We start from the raw sequence: 17,995 nt of genomic DNA, 5'->3' as shown, positions 1-17,995 counted from the left end.
ATTGTTTTATTAATTTGTGTAGTGAGTTGGTGCATTTCATTTTATTTTATTATCATTGCCACTCAGCATATTTATGTGCTGTATTCTTCGATTTCTTTTCTATGATGAACATCAACAAGTGGACTTCTTAAAGACGTGTTCAGTGATAATAATTATCTAATGCTTGCATTCTCTCTTTCAGCATCAGAACATATGCGTCAATGTGAAGGTCTCAAGAGAAATGGCTCTGACCGTGGCGTACGAAAACGAAGTTCCTTGACAGCCGAGTCCAAACTCTAGTGAGGAAGAACAAGCTTCAGAAATGAAACAGAATTTGTTGAGTTTTTTATACTTCATCGTAAGTTATTATGTACTTAGTAGCTGAAACAGGCTCTCATTTATACAAATTTAAGTGTAGCTTTCTTTGAAGGATTACTGTAAGTCTTCCATGCCAAGCAAAAACCACAGAACTCCATTCCATATATGATGAGTCTTTTTCAGGCGAAATGTTTCGTAGAAAGGAAATCAGATATCTACATAGTTCCTAATTTCAAGATACACATTTCACACTCTGTAGTATTCATCCTGAAAAAAGAAAATATGAGGCGGGTACGAAAGTTGTCCTGTCATGAAGTAATATTTGGATAGAGTTGAACAAAACAGTCACACATATGTTGCAGTGTTTCCAAATCTCATCTACTATTTTAATTTCTTGGGAGGAAAAAAACCAACGTTTTTGCCTAAAACTGTCTAGAAATAATCATCATATGGCCAAGAAAAATTGCAGCAATTTTCAAGTAAAGGTATTGTTTTCTTTCTTTCCGAAAAATTTATATAGATAAGATTTTGAAACACCGTAATGTAAATGTAGCTATTTTACTCAACGCCATCCATTTGTGAGAAAAATTTACAAAATCTGGTTTGGATGGTTCAAGCTCAGCATGGCAGAAAGTGAGCCGGCTTGACTTGAGCCGGTGTGAAATGAAATAAATGCTCAATTATCAAAAGTCGCTAATCTCTTATCATCCTAATAAGTACATTAACACTTTTTTAAGTTTTATTTGCAAAGTTTATTGTGTATTAAAAGTGACAAGAGGGGAAAAAAGAAGGCTTTTTGTCCATGTGCGAATCATTTGAAATGGAACAGCCTACATTTTTACAATCATGACGCTATGTATTGTCAGTCAAGTCAAAGATATTTTTTCTGCAGAGTTCTAACACGTGTGTGTTGCGTACTTTACTGCAATCTTATTCAATGTCTAACCTCAGACTTATTTTTTCATTTTGTATTGCAAGCTGTTAGTAAATTTGTTTTGTATTTTTTAATGGAGTTTGAGAAATGTTGATCGATTTTCTTAGATGTAGTATCAACGGCATATCTCTTTGACTGACAGCATGACTTTCAAAAAAGTTCTTAAAATCTTTAGTGACTGAGAATGTAAGGTCAGGTCAATGGTTGATTTGTCATTTGGTCGAATAAGGTGTCCTGTGCGCACTCTTTGTGAATCCTTGTTTTACTCTCTAGATTTGTAAGCATCTAAGTACAATGGCAGAATATTTCAGCAACGGATTTATAGAGGCCGCATATTGTAGCCAGTGTGTCAGTTCATCGTCTTGTAATATCTGCATCTTTGCAAATTTTTGTTCTCACTTTATCTCGCAAAGAAAAACTAAGAGCATTAGTTTTAGTTAAAACAACATGTTTCCATGTTTTCACTTAGCAATTTGCAGTGTAAAGTTCGGTTGATAGGACCAAATCGTGGCACTTGTTTTTAGTGCATATTTTATTTATAATTTCAATTAAGTCCAAAACAAATGTTCTAAGTGCTCTTATTTTTATTTTTTTTATACTTACTAAGTTTTGTGGATATTAGTATGAGACTACTGTTGATAGGCTTAGGTCAGTTCACACTACTTTATGAATATTTTTGGCATCCTCTGACCGGTTAAGCAACTTTCCCAAAAGTTTTCATGTTTCTGTCTTTTTTTGCTCAGTTTCTCGTTTTTGATTACATCGCTGCGCCAGAAAACTATGCTGCAAAACGGAAGAATAACGTGGTACAAATATGCAAATACTGTCAAATATTTATTTTATGATAAAACTAATGAATATTTTTTCCCCAAAGATTTCGGATACATTAGAATGAATTGAAAATAAAACATCGGAAAAATTCAAATAAAAAAATTCGCAAGCTCTCTACAAAAAAATGTCATCTTATCAGAAGAAATTTGGCAGCATCCGAATATTTCCACTGAAGAATCAGATTTATAGACATGTAATACAATCCAGACCAAGATCATAACTCAATTGATGAGATAATAGGTAGGCCGCCCGAATTGCATTTAGAATAAGATAATTCGTGAAATCAGCAAGAGCTATCTGGGTCAACGGGCATTAGGCATGCTCATAAGCTGTAAGTTGCACTTAGCGTTACATGCATACCATGTCGTAGCGTTTCACTTAAAGGCGAGTTATTACTCCCCAAATTGTTTCATCTCTTCTGCTGTAAGTTAAGCTTTAAGCACTGTCTAGATTTTATTATATGTCTGTGATCATATTTGAAAATTGTTCGGAAACACAAAGACCAAATCTTAAAAAGTTAAATTTCCTTTTTGATAAGATTGTGGAATCTCGGAAAATTACTTTTCAGCATTGTGATCTATGAGCATATCTATCAACTTCAGTTTGAAGCTGCCTTTTTATTTATTTATTGTATTTATAAAAAATTATATCATGACCATGACATGACTGTTTGGTTTTGTGACTCCCTTTTAATGCTAAGAATGTCTCTTTAGCATTTCATCTCGTTACTAATGTTGATCTTGTGCTTCAGATGCTTTGGCTATTTTACTGAGTCAACGTTTGGTATTTTCCTCTTCAAAGAATCTGCTGTCTATAATTTTTTTCTGTTTCCTTTCTCTTTCAAAAAGAAATTTCAAGGATTTTTGTTTTTGTATTGATTTTTCGTTTTTTTTTTTTTTTTTGGTGGCAAAGCCCCCTAGTGTTAATTATTCTTACAATTAAGTGAAGAAAACTTTCTAAGAGAAAGTATATATTCTGTTTTCCTTTTTTTTAACTACACGAGTGGGACCATTATTAAGTTTACGACTTGAGCAACTTACTGTGGTGCACATTCACCAAGTGTGTCAATGTCTACATGTGCCCTAGATGTATAAAAAATTTAGGTAATGGTAATTTGTTATTGATTTATTGTTATAAATTAGAATTTTCTTTTGTTATTGAGAGTTCTGTGAATTGTACTGTAGCCAACAGACCCTGCCAAACAAGCAATTTCACAGCATTCTATTTTATTTGTATCGACATCTGTTGTACATTTTCATCGTAGGGTATTTAAAGTCTGTGGACAATGCTAATTAATAGCTAGCTAGCTTATTATTATTGCTAAGCTGAAAGTGACAAAATTGCTGAAAAAGTCCGCCTTGACATATTTCTCTAATTAAAGCTCACAGAGTCGTTTATACCTGCCTGAAGAACCTCAGATCATTTCTTGTATGATTTGAGCCTTGACCTGTGCACTGACTCTTGTGGCTTGTATTTAAGAAGAATTCAAATTTACAATCATCTGAATTCAGCAGGTGCTTTTCTAAGACTTAATATGTTAATATTTTTTAATGATCCGTCCGCAAACAAATGATTTTCTATTTTGATCCTCTTTGAGAAGTTAAAAAGCTTTTTTTTCCAAATATTGGAATAGTCTCCTGTAGTTCAAAATTCAGTTATGGGTCATTCGTACCTTTAACTGTTTCTAAGTGTTGCTCTCTAACTAGCTTCATGTTTGGATGTTAATGGGTTTTAAAAAAAAAATAAATAAATAATCAAACTCTAATGGGTGTAAGAAAAGATCAGCAAAACTTCTGATCGTCATCTGGTGATATTTAAAACTGTTCCACTGTTGGGTATCATAAAACTCAACGCATGCTCTCTAAAAGCGCCTGGTAAAAACTGATAGCAGCTTTTCCCATTCATAACAGCCTAATTTAGTAGCTATGTTATGGTCAAATTGTACAAAGACGCACAACCTCGGTTCTGATTTGCGCCATTGTGGTAAAATAGGTCCAAATATTTTTTGCAACCAAAATTGCTCGTGTTCAATGAGTAATCAATCAATGTTTTGTCAATGAATAAATTGTGAAGAATTTACGCAGGTAACTTGACATACATGTATCTAGAATTCGGACCTGAAGTTATTGTTCTATTATTCTGGTTTGAATCCTTAAAAATCGGAATGCCTAATATTACAAGACTTATCATTTTACTCCAACCCTACTCATAACTTCAGACTTCATTCTTCTCTTCAAAATTTTTGAAAACTTCTCAGCACTTTGTCAAATCACTCATAATGGAAGAATTTTTGTCAGTTTGTAATTTTTTTCTCTAATTTTACAAGCACCTGTGGACAGTTTTGGATTTCTTAGGTACTTAAAAGTGTCAAACAAAAATTTTATCTCTTATCCAATAAATTTTATGTCATGTAATTAATAACTGTTTAATCGAGATCCTACTAGAAATTTATTCAGTTTTTCTGCTGTTGAAGGTTGTACTTTGCCTAAATATTAAACAAATATATAATATACTAAATAACATAAAAAATTACCCAAAAGCTCTTTTTATGATGGATGTTATTTTGCGTACACCCATGGCTGCCTACAGCTGTTGACAAGTAGCATCAATTCTATTATTTAATTTTTTTGCCCTGTTTATTTCATAAGGGCCTAGTCGAACTATTGGCTCAACTTTTACTTTATTACAATTTTGTTTGGTTTTTTTTTTTTTTTTTATGAATTTTACATTTTTTTAATTATGAAATTTCGTCTGGTACTTGTAAATATTTTGCTACCTTTTGAATTTAACAGAATACTCAACCATTTTGTTGAAAATTTGTGGTGAAAAAGGCAAATCTGTGTGACATTGTTGTCTCTTGCCGAAAAATAAGTTAACGCAAATGGAATATGGTTTAATTTTAGTTAGTTTACGTATATTATGTTTTTTGATTCTATTATTTATTTAAAGCTTTTTGTGATACTAACTTATTACTGTTACTGTTTTGGAATCTCTGAGAGCTCCGGTCATTTTTTCACCCTAAATTCCGGTTTGCATATTCTTACCCTTCCTTCAGAGACATTTGAATGTAACGGAATTAAACTCCAATGTTTACTTTTATTTATTAATAGCTGTAATTTTTTTCCTTTCTTTTTTTATCTGGGTCTTCATTTTTTTATAATTATTGTTATGATTTTCAAATTACTTTCCCTTGAATTTAAACAGCTCAGAATGAGGTACTTATAGTTTTTCTTCTTTTTCTTTTTTTGCAATTAAGTAATGTCTAAACTTGCTTTCCACCTTTCACTTTCCATAAAGCATTAAGTCCTCTTAAAAAAATAAAACAGACGTTTGTAACTGTTAAAGTTCGACAAAGAATTTTTAAACTTCAGAAGATGTTATAAAAATGTAGCGTCACTTGGTACAAAATTTTTGTTACCGTTGGTACATTTCTACATTTTTTATTATTTGTTTCATTGTTTTACAGGTAACTTTCTCTAGGTCAAACTGCATAGAGACTAGATTGTTAGTTTCACTTAAAGAGAAATTCCACTCAGAACGCTTTTCGTTCCTATGAAAAATTAGAAGGGACCCTAAAAAAGTTTGACTTAGAAGGCAATTCTACTCAAAGAGCATTTGACTTGCAGTAAATTAAACATAGATCAAAAAAAATCATAGCATTCAATTCTGCACTTCGACCAAAGTGTCTCTGAAAAATCCTGTGAGAACCGTTTCCATACTAGCAAGAAATTTGGCCTTGATGCCAGAAAATCAGGGACTCGCACCAAATATAGACATAGTACTAAGATGTATGAATTATATTAGTGACATAATTTTTTTTCAGCCGCCAATGCCTCTCCATTGTCAAAATATTAATTTTTAAATTTCTAATTTTTTGCCTTACTCGGACCATATGTTTGGAGCTTCAGAAGGTAGCTCTGTGTAGTTAGTGTTCGTTTTTGTCCTGAAAAAGTGACGAAGGCCAACCTCTAGGACTAAGAGGTGGCTTTAGCTAATTATCTACATAATGTCCGTTTTTGTTTTTGAAGGATGATAAAAGCCATCCTTTAGGACTTGGAACAAAAAATATTTTTTGCGAAGCATGCAATGGGTACTATAAAAAAATATGATGGTTGTCTTACCTTAGATTACCCTATACCCTATATTCATTCAGATTTAATTTGTAAATGGTGTTTGCAGAACAAATACATTCACTAACAGGATAGTAGGGACTTTTTCTAAATTTTTTCATGGTTTTAAAGTTGTTGATTTCTAATTAAACCACTCATAGGATAATTATTCTTTGTATTTTCGAATTTTTTACAGTTTAGGAATAATTTACCTACTCTGTTCTGTCATATGAAATTGCTACGTGCTACCTCAACCTCACTAGTTTTAAATCCACCATTTTTCGCAAAAGTTAAAAAGCTGTAATGCTTTGCAAAAAATCTATATTTTGTAATGCATTGAATTATTGTTTTGGTGTCCCCTGTCACTTGGTTGTTCCATTTCTAAACAATTGTTAACATACATTTTTGAAACGCCACGTTTTCTTCGTATGGGGGAAAATTCAACCATATTTTCTTGACGAAAAACGTCATTCAAAGAAATCATTGATTTGAATTTTTTCTCTTGAAAACTCTCATTTGATCAATATTTTTAAACTGCTGTCATGATAAAATGTTACTTACTCGAAGTGACAGAGGTGCTTTAAAAAGTTTAAGGAATCACCACAGCCTTTTATGTGTACCTGATGAATTCAGATCAGTTTTAAATATGTTCGCTAACTTTTATGAGAATTTTAATCATAGTTTTGAGTTCTCTTGTCTGTGTTCCTATACTTACTTCTTTAATAATTAGGTCTTCGCTTACATACTCTCGGTTTTTTTAAAAAATCCTACTGTGTCTCTGTTCAGATTTTGGTTAATATCTGTTAAAATTTAATTCCGTGCAATGATTTTGCTTTGATTTGAAAACATATTTTCTTTTAATAAAGTTTACCCGCACATTTATCAAATCCTTCTTTTTCTTTGCAAGTACTATTTTCCTTTGACTTTTTACAGTGTAACAACTATATGTTATCATATGCACCTCTTTAATGACTTTACTATGTAGGTGTCAGTTTTTTTCTCTCTATGAATGAATGAATAAAATAGAACAAGTTCTATGCATGAATAAATAAATAAATAATTTAATAAATTAATACACATTCTTGAGAACATGAAAACTTAACATCTAATCAAATAAATTAAGTAGGAGGATGTCTCAATTTTGAAAGTCAAAAACACACCCTGTGGGTATCACAATCCTACGGTCTGAATAAATCACAGAAATACAATGAGCATTCGATCAATCAGCTCATAATAAAAAACAAGGAATAAGTGAAATTTTAAAATTTTTACACAAGTTTTATAGTCGTAACTGATCAATGGGAATTTCGAGAAATAGAATCATAGAGAATTTGTCATTTCTCAGACGAATGAATGTAATTACAATTAAGTGTTGCAAAATTTCCACTAGGGAATCGCACTTTTGCAAGGACTGTTGGGCATTTTTGACTGAAATTTTTAATAATTTTTCTTCTATTATGCGTGAAAGTCAGTAAAATTTTGAACTGAAATTGCACAGTCTTCCTTTTGTGAAAATACTGTATTGTTTGAGTCACCTTTCATACCTTGGAACACTGAAGGAAGAACATTGCATAAGCCACGAGACGTTTTCAAATTTCCTTCGATAAAATACGAAGTGTCAAGAAAATTTTTGAATATTTTTTATCTCAATTTTTTTAAAGGAATTCGCAATTTTTTGTAATATTTGAAAATTTCAAGCAAAACTATTGATTTCTGAAAAAGCATTGTTCTATTCAGGTAAATTTGGAAACGTCTCAAGGTTCATACTGCGTTAGAATAGCGCTACGCTGCCGTGCTAAGGAAGAACGCCGTATGAGCCTTCAGACGTTGCCAAATTTCCTTCAATAAAATATGAATTTGTAGAGAAATCGGCGAATATCTTTCTCTGAATTTTTCAGCGAATTTATTCATAATTAGATCTAAATTATCTGAAAAACTCCAGAGATAATATTCATAACACTCCTCAAAAATACAAATTTTATCGGAGGAAATTTGGCGACTCTCGAATGCTCATACGGGGTTCTTCCCAAACGCGGCAGAATTGAGCTACGCTCCTCCGCATGGGAAACGACGCATTACCGCCAGTGCGTTTCTCGGAACGTAAGAAGAACTGAACGACCGAGTCAGTTCCAACAAGCACTTTTAGATCTGTACAAAGGATCGGTTGTGGGTATGGGGTCGCGCATCAAGCCGAAGTTCCAGCGCGGTGGTTTTCCCCATTGTCAAAGTAGGTAGGTACCTACATCTGCGCATCGTACAATGACGAGCAGACGGCACGAGAGAATTCTATGAAAATTGGAGGTTTGGTTATGGTGAAACGAGACACTGGTAAATATCCAAGGATTCGGAGCTGATTGAGTTATTCCTCGGAATCAGCGACGATGCGCCAGCGATCTTCTTGTTCGGGCTGGACCACCGGCACCGGAGCGGGTGTTACCGGTTTCTTGGCTGGTGCCTCCGGTTTCTTGGCGGGTGCCTTGGTGGTTGTCTGTTCCTTGATGGCCTGTTCCTTCTGTGCCTCCTGCTGTCCCTTCTTGGTGTACTTGCTCAGGATCTTGACCAAGTTCTCGTGGGCGGCGTGTTCGGCTTCCTGGTGGTGGGCGGCAGACTCGAGAGCGGCGTTCTCTGCGGCGAGGGCGTTGTTGGCGTTGTTCTGAGCGATCTGGGCGGCGGTCGAGTGGAACTTGTGGGCGAGGGCGGCGTGGTAGGCGGCGTGCTGGGCGGCCAGTTGGGCGGCGTAGTGAGCGCCTCCCTCGGCGAGGGCGGCCTGCTGGGCGATGAGCTTCTGGAGGAAGGTGAGGCGCCCCTTTTCCTTCTCGCCGTCGGCGTCTTCGATCTCGTCGAAGTGGTCCTCGTAGTTCTGGCCGTAGGTGTCTACCAACGGTTGCTTGGCCTTGCACTTGGGGATCGAGGAGTCGACCGGCACGCAGTTGTCGATGATGAGAGTAGCTGTGGCGTGGTCTTGAACCTGCGAAACAACGAAAGGGATCAGATTAGGTTTACTTTATCTCGATAGGACATCAATGTTCAGTCGTTTATTCTTCTTTCCCGTGGTTCCCGATGTAGAGACTCTAGGTATATCGGGAACCACAAGGAAGAAGAAAAGACTGAACGAGAGAGATGGTTTAAGTCAACATACTCTAACGCCACCTATTTTCTTGACGACACACGGTGGGACTTGATAGTGAGACAGGTCCATAGTTGCCAGATTTTGCTGAAAATTAGCATTATTTCCACAAGACTGAATGTAAACGTATTGATTTGTCGTCAGCACACTTTGGCAACCATGGAGAGGTCGGACAACTAACTTGTGTTAGTACTTTTGATAGAGTATACCAATTTCTTTCTTTGTCATGGTTATGCAATTTGAGCCACCAAGACATCGAAATAGGTAGTTTTATCACGTGGTTAAGTGCGATATATTAGCGCAGCACTATCGTAACAAGCAAAGTGTGAAAACTCGGTTTTCCTTCAATTCAGTGGTTATGCAATTTGAACCACCCTGGAGTCAAAATAGTCGTATCACGTAATTTAGTATCGCTCAATGCAACATCACAAAAATTAAAGCTCAGCTCAAGACAAAGATCTTTGAATAGAAAATTACATCTGTTTTCCTTCATCGTCATGATTATGCAATTTGAGCCTCCGAGACATCGAAATAGTTTTATCACGCGGTTAAGTACATTAGCGCAGCATTATCTTGACAAGAAAAGCGAGAAAACTCAGTTATCCTTCAATTCAGTGGTTATGCAATTTGAGCCACACCGGAGTCCAAATAGTTGTATCACGTAGTGTTGTATCCCAGCGGTCACAAAAATTAAAGCTCAGCTCAAGACATAGATCTTTGAATAGAAAATTATTGCTGCCCGTGGAGTGTTTTCTAGTATACCGCCAAAAAAAGTGCATTGGGAAAAAAACACATTGGATCTAGAGTCCAGACTCTTAAAAACATCGACAAGAAAAAATACTCTTGATTCAATCGGATTTTTGCTTCGATCAAGAACCAAGCCTCTTAATTTAAGCGGATTGCCTTTTGATTTAAGCTTAATTCTGATTGAATCAAGAGTATTTTTTCTTGTCAATGTTTTCAAGAGTCAGGACTCAAGATCCAATGTGTTTTTTTTTTTCCAGTGTGGGGAAAAATAGATGAAGAATAAAAATCTACCTTTTCGGTCTTGGTGGCGTAGATGGTCTTGGTTTCCCAGACGGTGTTGTGACGGCCGATGAGCTTGGAGATGATCCGGGCGTCCTTTTCGTCTTCAGCAGCAGCTACGTTGTCCTGAGGAGCTTCGTCGATCTTGACCTCATCGCCGGCGGTGACGACCGGGGTTCCGAACTGGATGTAGCGCCCCTCCCGGGACTCGGCGGGGATGGCGTCCTTGGCAGATTCGTCCTCCTCCTCCTCCTCAACGACCTCCTCGCTGGCAACCGGTTTCACGACGGGCTTCTTGGTCACAACTGGCAACGGGTTCTTCAGACCAACCGTAGGCCTGCAAATCAGAGCAAACGTCATGTTAGTATAACAACATTAACGGAGACCGAGAAAACCGAAAACATCGAGATATCGTTCCCTTCTCTGCCGTGCTAAGGAAAAACGCCGTATGAACATTCGAGAATTGCCAAATTTCCCTAAATAAAATTGTTATTTTTTGAGGAAAGTTATGATTATTTTTCCTTGAAATTTTCAGGAACTTCAGGTAAAATTTCGAACTAAATTATCTGCAAAATTAGGAAAAAAATATTCATAGGTTTACCAGGAAATTCGTGTTTTATCCAAGGAAATTTGGCAACGCTTGAAGGTTCATACGGCGTTTTTCCTTAGCACAGCAGTCTTGCCAAAGTATCACAAGCGCCATACGACATTTCAAAATTTCAGTCGCTATTTTATTTTTTTGCAGAAAAATTGTTAGTTGAATCTGTTTGAAAATTTCACTGAATTTCATCGGCAGCACTAAGAAAAGCCAGTGAAATTCTCGGACAGCGTCGTTGAACAATTTCTCTTTAAAAAAAATGAAATAGCGGCGGAAATTTTTAATCGTCGCATGGCTCCCGTGATACCTTGGCCGGAAGGCGTCGATATCAAACTGTGTTCGAGTGCGAAGCGGAAATGCAATATCCACTGTAAAAAATCGAGGAGTGAAATTCGGCACCAGTGTTTGCACAGCTCCTGAAAATCGCGAGTGTTATGAATGCGAAGTGAAATTAGCATAAGTAAAATGAAAAAGTCTTGCTTTACTCGCTTGCTGATTTTTTATATTATTATTTTTATGAAATCAGCACCATAAAAACGTATGACACTCTGCAAAAAGAGTAGATTTCGCTCCGTAATAGTGTACGTCACTCCGTGAGGAGATAAATTCAGCTCCCTATTTATATCACTCGGGGTATTCGGTCGTTATACAATACCTAAACTCAGGTACAGTTTTTCATCCTAAAATTTTTATCTGTGCTACCAATTCGAATGAAAGCACAGATTTTTCTTTGACCCCACCAACCAGGGGGTCTGGAATATCCCTCAAGGGTATTTTCGGGCGAAAGGAAGAGGGAAGGGGCTTTCGCCCACTCCAGTAGCCTTAAAAATCAATTTCTCTCTGCCTTTCAAATTTTTGGTACCTAAGCGAAAGCAAGAGGCCAATGAAAAAACTTGTATTTCTTAACAAGAGAATACGATTAAAGCTAATAAAATGAAATTGGTGGTGAGCTATTTCCGAATTTTTTAAACTGTCTCAAGTTCATTGGCATCCGCGACACAGTTGTTGGGTCGTGCGCTAAAATATGGATACTTTACATTGGTTTGAATATGGATAAATGCTGATTTTTCAGCACAATCCGGCAACTGTGATTCCGCGCCGGCAGACGAAATGGCAGACAATCTGTCTCATTAAAAAAACCGCCGGAGACGACAATTCCAACTGTGTAAATATTCAGGAAATTATCCCACACCATTTCAACATTTAATTTTACCAGTGAATTTACGTAGCTAATTTCAAATTAGTGAATTCGCAGAACAGTCTAGATACTTTGCTTAGTATGCCTTAAAATCGCGGATTATAGTTTCATAATGCGACCAGTGGCGTAGCGTGAATGATCGATTATCGATACTTCCTCATTTGCAGCTATGGTAAAGAATCGATTATTAAGGCGTTCGCTGCGAACACCCTATTTATCGATCCTTTTTCATAGGTTTAAATGGCAGATTAATCGATATATCGCAAAGCACGCCACGCCAATGGATGCGACGTAGTTTGGACGCATACATAAGCTGCTACTGTCAGTGCTCCCGTTTCCCGGAACTAGTTAAGGATTTCGGAACTTGCGAGATTTTTCTGAATTTTTCCCAGAACTTTTGAAATTACTGAAATGTTCCGGATCTTTCGTATTTTCCGGGACTTTCTCAGAACTTTTGAAAAATCTACACAGAGTTCCGGAACTTTTGACGGTCATGGGGTGGGGGGGGGGATTGAAACAAAGAAGTTCCGAATTTCCGGAACTTTTGACGGATACGGAATGGGAGCACTGGCTATTGTACACTGAAAAAAAATCTCGGTGTACTTACTAAGAAACGGGTAAAATTACCAAGAATTCAGGGTTCTATTTGATCCCAGTTTTTCCTTGGTAAAATTACCATTTATGGAATTGGTAATTTTACCGAGAAATCTCGGTAAAATTATTGAACTTTCTCGGTAATTTTACTGGACCTTGGTAAAAACGCCAATATTTTTTATCGACTGTGGTAGAATTACCGAGATAAAATGGCAAAGTTACCGGGAATTGATTACCAATAAAAGTGGTATTCTTACCTGAAAAAACCAGTAAAAATACCGGTTTTTAGGTAAGCTTACCAGTCTGTCTTGGTAAAATTATCAATAATTGGTAAAAAAAAAAAGTGAGATGGTAAAGGTACCAACGGACCTTGGTAAAAACGCCTAGAATTTTTTTTCAGTGTATCAAAACCTTCCAAACACAGGCAAATTTTTCATGTACGCTGTCCTACTCTCGAAAAAAAACTTTAAAAAATCTCTCAACAAAATCATTTCTGGGATGTCCACGATTTATCACGGGTCATACTTATATGAGGCATGGTACCAAGCACACTCACAAGTGCGCACACTGATACCAGTGACCAGTTAACGGCGGCGGATAGGCAACTAAACTAACTCCCTGGAATGCTGAGAGTATCGCTAGGCTTTGAAGGCGCTTTAAAGCCGAGGTCGTGCTGTTGAAGCTACTAATGAGGCCTTTATACGTCGATGCGAATTATTGCAATTTGACGAGTCAACACGCATGCCGCTTATACAAATTGTCGGCAATTGCTGAGTCTAAGACGTACGCTTTGCAATTAAATGTTCAGACGGGATGGTTTTTTTATTCTTTTATTTTAATGTTAACTTACTTGATGTGGGTTACGGTGGCGGTTGGCTTGATGACAACATCATCGCTGCTAGCATCTGCGTGGCTATCACAGGGTGGTTTCTGAGGGTCAACTGTCCAGCAAACAGGGTGAGTCTTCTCGTAGTGGGTCATCTGTAATGAAAAGGAGAGGGGAACCATTATAGAAGTTCTTTTAAGATTTAAAGCTATTTACAATAGCTGCTCTCAAATTACAATACAACGTTCATGCACACATTTCTGTGAAATTATAGATGTTTTAGATTAAATTGCGTACAAAATCGTCTGAAAACGTTGGGGGAAAACATTCACAATTTTCCCAGTAAATTCGGTTTTTATCGAGGGAAATTTGGTAACGTCTGAGGGCTCATACGGCGTTCTTCCTTAACACGGCAGCTATACTATAAGAAAGTGCGATGGAATTTTTCAGCCAACGTACGTTAAAAATCAGCATAAAACTGAAAATCTCAATACAGAGGGGAAAAGCTCATGTGAGCACAATTTTCCCTCGAAGAGATACGCTGTTTGGCACAACACAGAATGTTCGTTACTATAGTGTTGCACCAAACAGCGTATCTCTTCGAGGGAAAATTGTGCTCATATGAGCTTTTTCCCTCTGTATTAAGCTTCTCAGCTTTTTGCTGATATTTCTCGCTCGTTGGCTAAACAATTCCAACTTACTGAGCTATAATACAAATATAAGAGTCGTTTTCAGAGCGCTCTCTGGCGCTCTGCGACGCCTACCCGCCACAAATCTAGGTTTTTCCCACAGGCACAGGTCATCAGGGAGTTGGCACTCCCTCATCTCATCCATAACCAGTGTTTGAAACTCACCTTTGAGTTTTAGGAGCCATGTGGCGCATCAAGCCCGGTTTTTAGGCGCCATTGAAGATTTTTCAGGGGCAAAATTGACTTTTTGCCTATATATTACGGCGCATTTGGAGACAAGTTAGACGCAAGATGTTTTCGTAACAGAACTAGTAAGTAAATTTTACTTGGGGAAGACAAAAGCACTAAGAATGAAATCGTAAAGAATAGAAAAAGCTTTCACTTCTACCTAGTGCTATTCAAATAGATTTGTTTTTCTTTCTTCATGTGACTTCCTATGAAAATCCAGATTTTTAGGGGACAATTTTTAGAGGCCACGTTGGTGCAGAGCCTTCATTTTTTAGGCGCCATGGCCGATTTTTTAGGCGCATTTAGCGCGTTGGTGCCTGTGAGTTTCGAACACTGTCCATAACTGAGATATAGTAAAAGTAGTAAAAATTCTGGCGTTGAATTACCTCGACGATGACGGTTTTGGTGGCCTTGACCTGGGGGCGCTGGAGGAAGGCCGGTACGGGGGGCATGGGCGGGAGGGGGATGCCGGGGAGTCCGGGGAGGTGAAGGGTGGAGAAGACGTTGTCGTGCTCGAGGGCGTTTTTCTCGGGCGCCGCCTCCGCTTTCCCGGCGTCGGCGTCCACGTCATCCATACTCGACTCCAGCTTGGCCGCCTCCGGTTGCGGCTCGCCGTTTCCGCCGAAGAACTTGAGCGTCGGCAGGGACAGACCACTCGCCGTTGTCATCAACGCCGCGCCAATTATCAGCAACTCCAGTTTCCCCATCTTCCTGAAATCACAAGACAACGCCTCGTATTAGGCTATACCGAGGTAGGCGCCACGCCGCACAATGGATGCACTCAATGGGAGAGGTTGGACAAAATTTGGAAACTTTGAAAGCTTATAACTCAGTGTAAACAAAGCTTAGTGACTCTAAAAGTGGTTTCATTACGACGGTGAAATTACCAGACCACGTATCTCGTTTGCGGTGTTTAAAAATCTCCACTCACATTTTATTTTTTTGAAAGAGATCAAATCAATATCATTCCTTATATACTATTTTCACAGATTTTTCTCCGCACAAAGAGGAAGAATCACGGAAGTTTTCACGAACTGACGTTGAGCAGTTTTCGTTTTGAAAAATAAAGTATGATAGGAAGTCTGCGACGTCGCAAACCGAGATACGTGGTTTGGTAGTTTCACCGTCGATTAGCTTCTTCGTGAAATTTTCTTCTGCAGGCACCTCTTATAATTGAAATTTGGAGACATAAACATCATAATTTGCAGATTTAGTCAAAAATTTCATGTCCGACCTCTCTGATCGACTTGATCCACTGTGAGTCATGTTCATGTATAAAGTCTCGCGGCCGTATTCTTATACTGGAGAAAAAAGTCTTTGGGTCCAGAGTCTAGACTCTTAAAAAATTTGACAAGAGAAAATACTCGTGAAAAAATACATCATAACGACTGGTGCTTGTTTCTATAGGACTGAGGCTGATTATTGAAATTAATACACAAAGCTATGGACAACGCAACATATTCTCATGCTGCAGATCTTCACAAGGAAAGGAGTGACTACACGGTGGAAAAAAAACTTTGGATCCAGAGTCCCAATTCCTAAAAATTTGACAAGAAAAATTCTGTTGATTCAATCGGATTTTTGCTTCAATCTGAAGGAAACCCGCTTAAATTAAGAAGCTTTGCTCTTGACTCATACAAAAATCCGATGGAATCAAAAGTATTTTTTCTTGTCAACTTTTATGAGAGTCTGAACTCTGGACCCAAGAGACTTTTTTTCCCACTGTAGTCACTCCTATTCTCGTGAAATTCTGCAGCATGAGAATATGTTGTTCCGTCTACAGCTCTGCCTACCAATTTCAATAATCAGTCCGCAGTTTTACAGAAACAAGCACCATTGGGTATGATATTTAATGTTACCATCTTTGTCTCCAATTTAAGAGGCGCCTTATACCCACTCTCGTTCCCTTGTGGGCCGTTTTTATAGTCACTCTTCAAGCAGCTCCTTTCCTTAGGAGGACCCATATGCTTTATACTATGATTAAGGGAGGTTTAAGAACCCTAAGATAGAATCATAAGAAGGACGGTTTTTTCAAACCTCTAGTAAAAATTCAGTGGTTTATTAAATTTAACTCTGGAAACGGATCCTTCCGAGGGATTACAATGATTTGCCATTGTAAAATGCACAAAATACGGAGGAGAATGTATTGCGAAACGCATAAATTTTAAGGTAGGCTTACTTACACCTACCTTGAAGTTTTTCAAAATCGAAGATTTTTCTCCTCCGTATTTGTACTTTTTGCAATGACAGATCATTGTAATATCTTGTTAGAAAAAGAGAAACAACCATTTTCAAAAAAAAAAAAAAAATCGCGATAAAATGAATAAGCACAATTGAATCAATCAATAGGTACTGAAATGTTGCACGGAAATGAATTGTATATTTATCCCATCGAGTCTATTACTAAATGTATTTATATTTAATTGTATGAATTAGCGAATAAAAATTTCATAGCCGTGCAATAATGAACAACTATTAATTGAAAAATCTCTGACATAAATAATCGGCCCAAAATACTGCAACTGAAAATTTATTTCTAGTTTACTACTGCTAGTGGAAACTTTGGTTTTCAGCCCTCTTGCTGTCAGAGAAATTCCATGAAGGTAGAAATGTTGCTAGTCTTTCAGTCTTACTACTTTTTCACCCATATGCAAATTATTATTTATTTTTAATGTTAATTATTAATTATTTTGTTTTATTCGTTGGCTTAATCATTTTATTACACTTTTACCAAAATCACAGAAAACTGTTCATTAGAATAAACCAAAAAAGTTGTATGAAAAATTATATTATAGTCAAAGACGGTTAACCTGCGAAGCTTCAAGTACTGTCACGTGCATTTAATGTCAAAAGATCGCCGTCTGAATTGTTTCAGAACTAATTTGATAGAGTAAACTAAAACTATCGAGCACAACGTTAGAACCATTTTCGAATTAGAACCCTAACTTCGGCACGACTGAAACTTGTAGAATCTTACCTTAGGATCTTGACAGGAACAACACAAGTGAAAATCCGTCGGGTAACTCACTAACTCTTTATAGCGCGGACTGTTGCGAAGTGACCAGCTGATTCAGGTTCGCTAGGTTCTAACGCTGGTCGGAAACGAGAAAGCGCCAAAATATTAGTGGTGGTGGTAGTCAGGATTGGTAACACCCCTATCAGGATTTCGCTGTTGCCAGATCGCGAAATGAAGTTTCCTAAATTCTCGCAGATCCTATGCTCGGATCGGGACTATTTTGGCTAGATCGCGAGGGTAGGGAATGGGGATGTTGCGTATTTGTTCAAAAATATAACGAGGTTTTTTGAGTGGTCGTGAGATGTCGTTGTCAATTTGGCAACAGGGATGATACAGGTGATTCTGCGTAATGACGTAGAGTTTGCCCTTTAATTCCGCTTGCATGCGCACAACTTAACGGGATTTGCCCGCGAATTCAGCTTCGAGCTAAATCACATCCTCGTTGAAATCATCTCCGGTTGAGCAACAGCGGATTTTCGAGTTGAGAATCGTATGATCTCACCCCATTCTTTTTCAGAGATA

General features: G+C 37.4%; 2 protein-coding genes across 2 annotated transcripts in view; one reads left to right on the top strand and one right to left on the bottom strand.

The window, feature by feature from the left end:
- The window catches only part of LOC109035077 (anoctamin-1), a 22,034-nt gene extending 14,970 nt beyond the window's left edge, over positions 1–7,064 (top strand). The window contains exon 16 of the mRNA XM_019048591.2: positions 182–7,064. Within this exon, the coding sequence (XP_018904136.2) occupies positions 182–279 (98 nt within the window). The 3' untranslated portion in view covers positions 280–7,064. The remainder of the gene's footprint in view (positions 1–181) is intronic.
- Positions 3,041–17,995, bottom strand: LOC109034664 (uncharacterized). The gene is made up of 5 exons (XM_019048328.2): positions 17,435–17,995; positions 14,844–15,168; positions 13,565–13,695; positions 10,337–10,661; positions 3,041–9,139 (listed from the first exon to the last, which is right to left on the bottom strand). Exons 2-5 carry the CDS (start codon positions 15,162–15,164, stop codon positions 8,531–8,533), a joined length of 1,386 nt encoding a protein of 461 aa, XP_018903873.2. The 5' UTR covers positions 15,165–15,168; positions 17,435–17,995; the 3' UTR covers positions 3,041–8,530.

Source organism: Bemisia tabaci, chromosome 2, assembly GCF_918797505.1.
Source record: "Bemisia tabaci chromosome 2, PGI_BMITA_v3".
Lineage (NCBI taxonomy): Eukaryota > Metazoa > Arthropoda > Insecta > Hemiptera > Aleyrodidae > Bemisia > Bemisia tabaci.
This window is presented reverse-complemented; position numbering and strand designations above follow the sequence as displayed.

Bases quoted from the DNA above. Each gene is read 5' to 3' on its own strand.
- LOC109034664 (XM_019048328.2), bottom strand. From the start codon at position 15,164: ATGGGGAAACTGGAGTTGCTGATAATTGGCGCGGCGTTGATGACAACG. The intron at 13,696-14,843 runs GTAATTCAACGC...TTTTCATTACAG, and splicing joins CCAAAACCGTCATCGTCGAG to ATGACCCACTACGAGAAGAC. The intron at 9,140-10,336 runs GTAGATTTTTAT...GTTGTTTCGCAG, and splicing joins ACGCCACCAAGACCGAAAAG to GTTCAAGACCACGCCACAGC.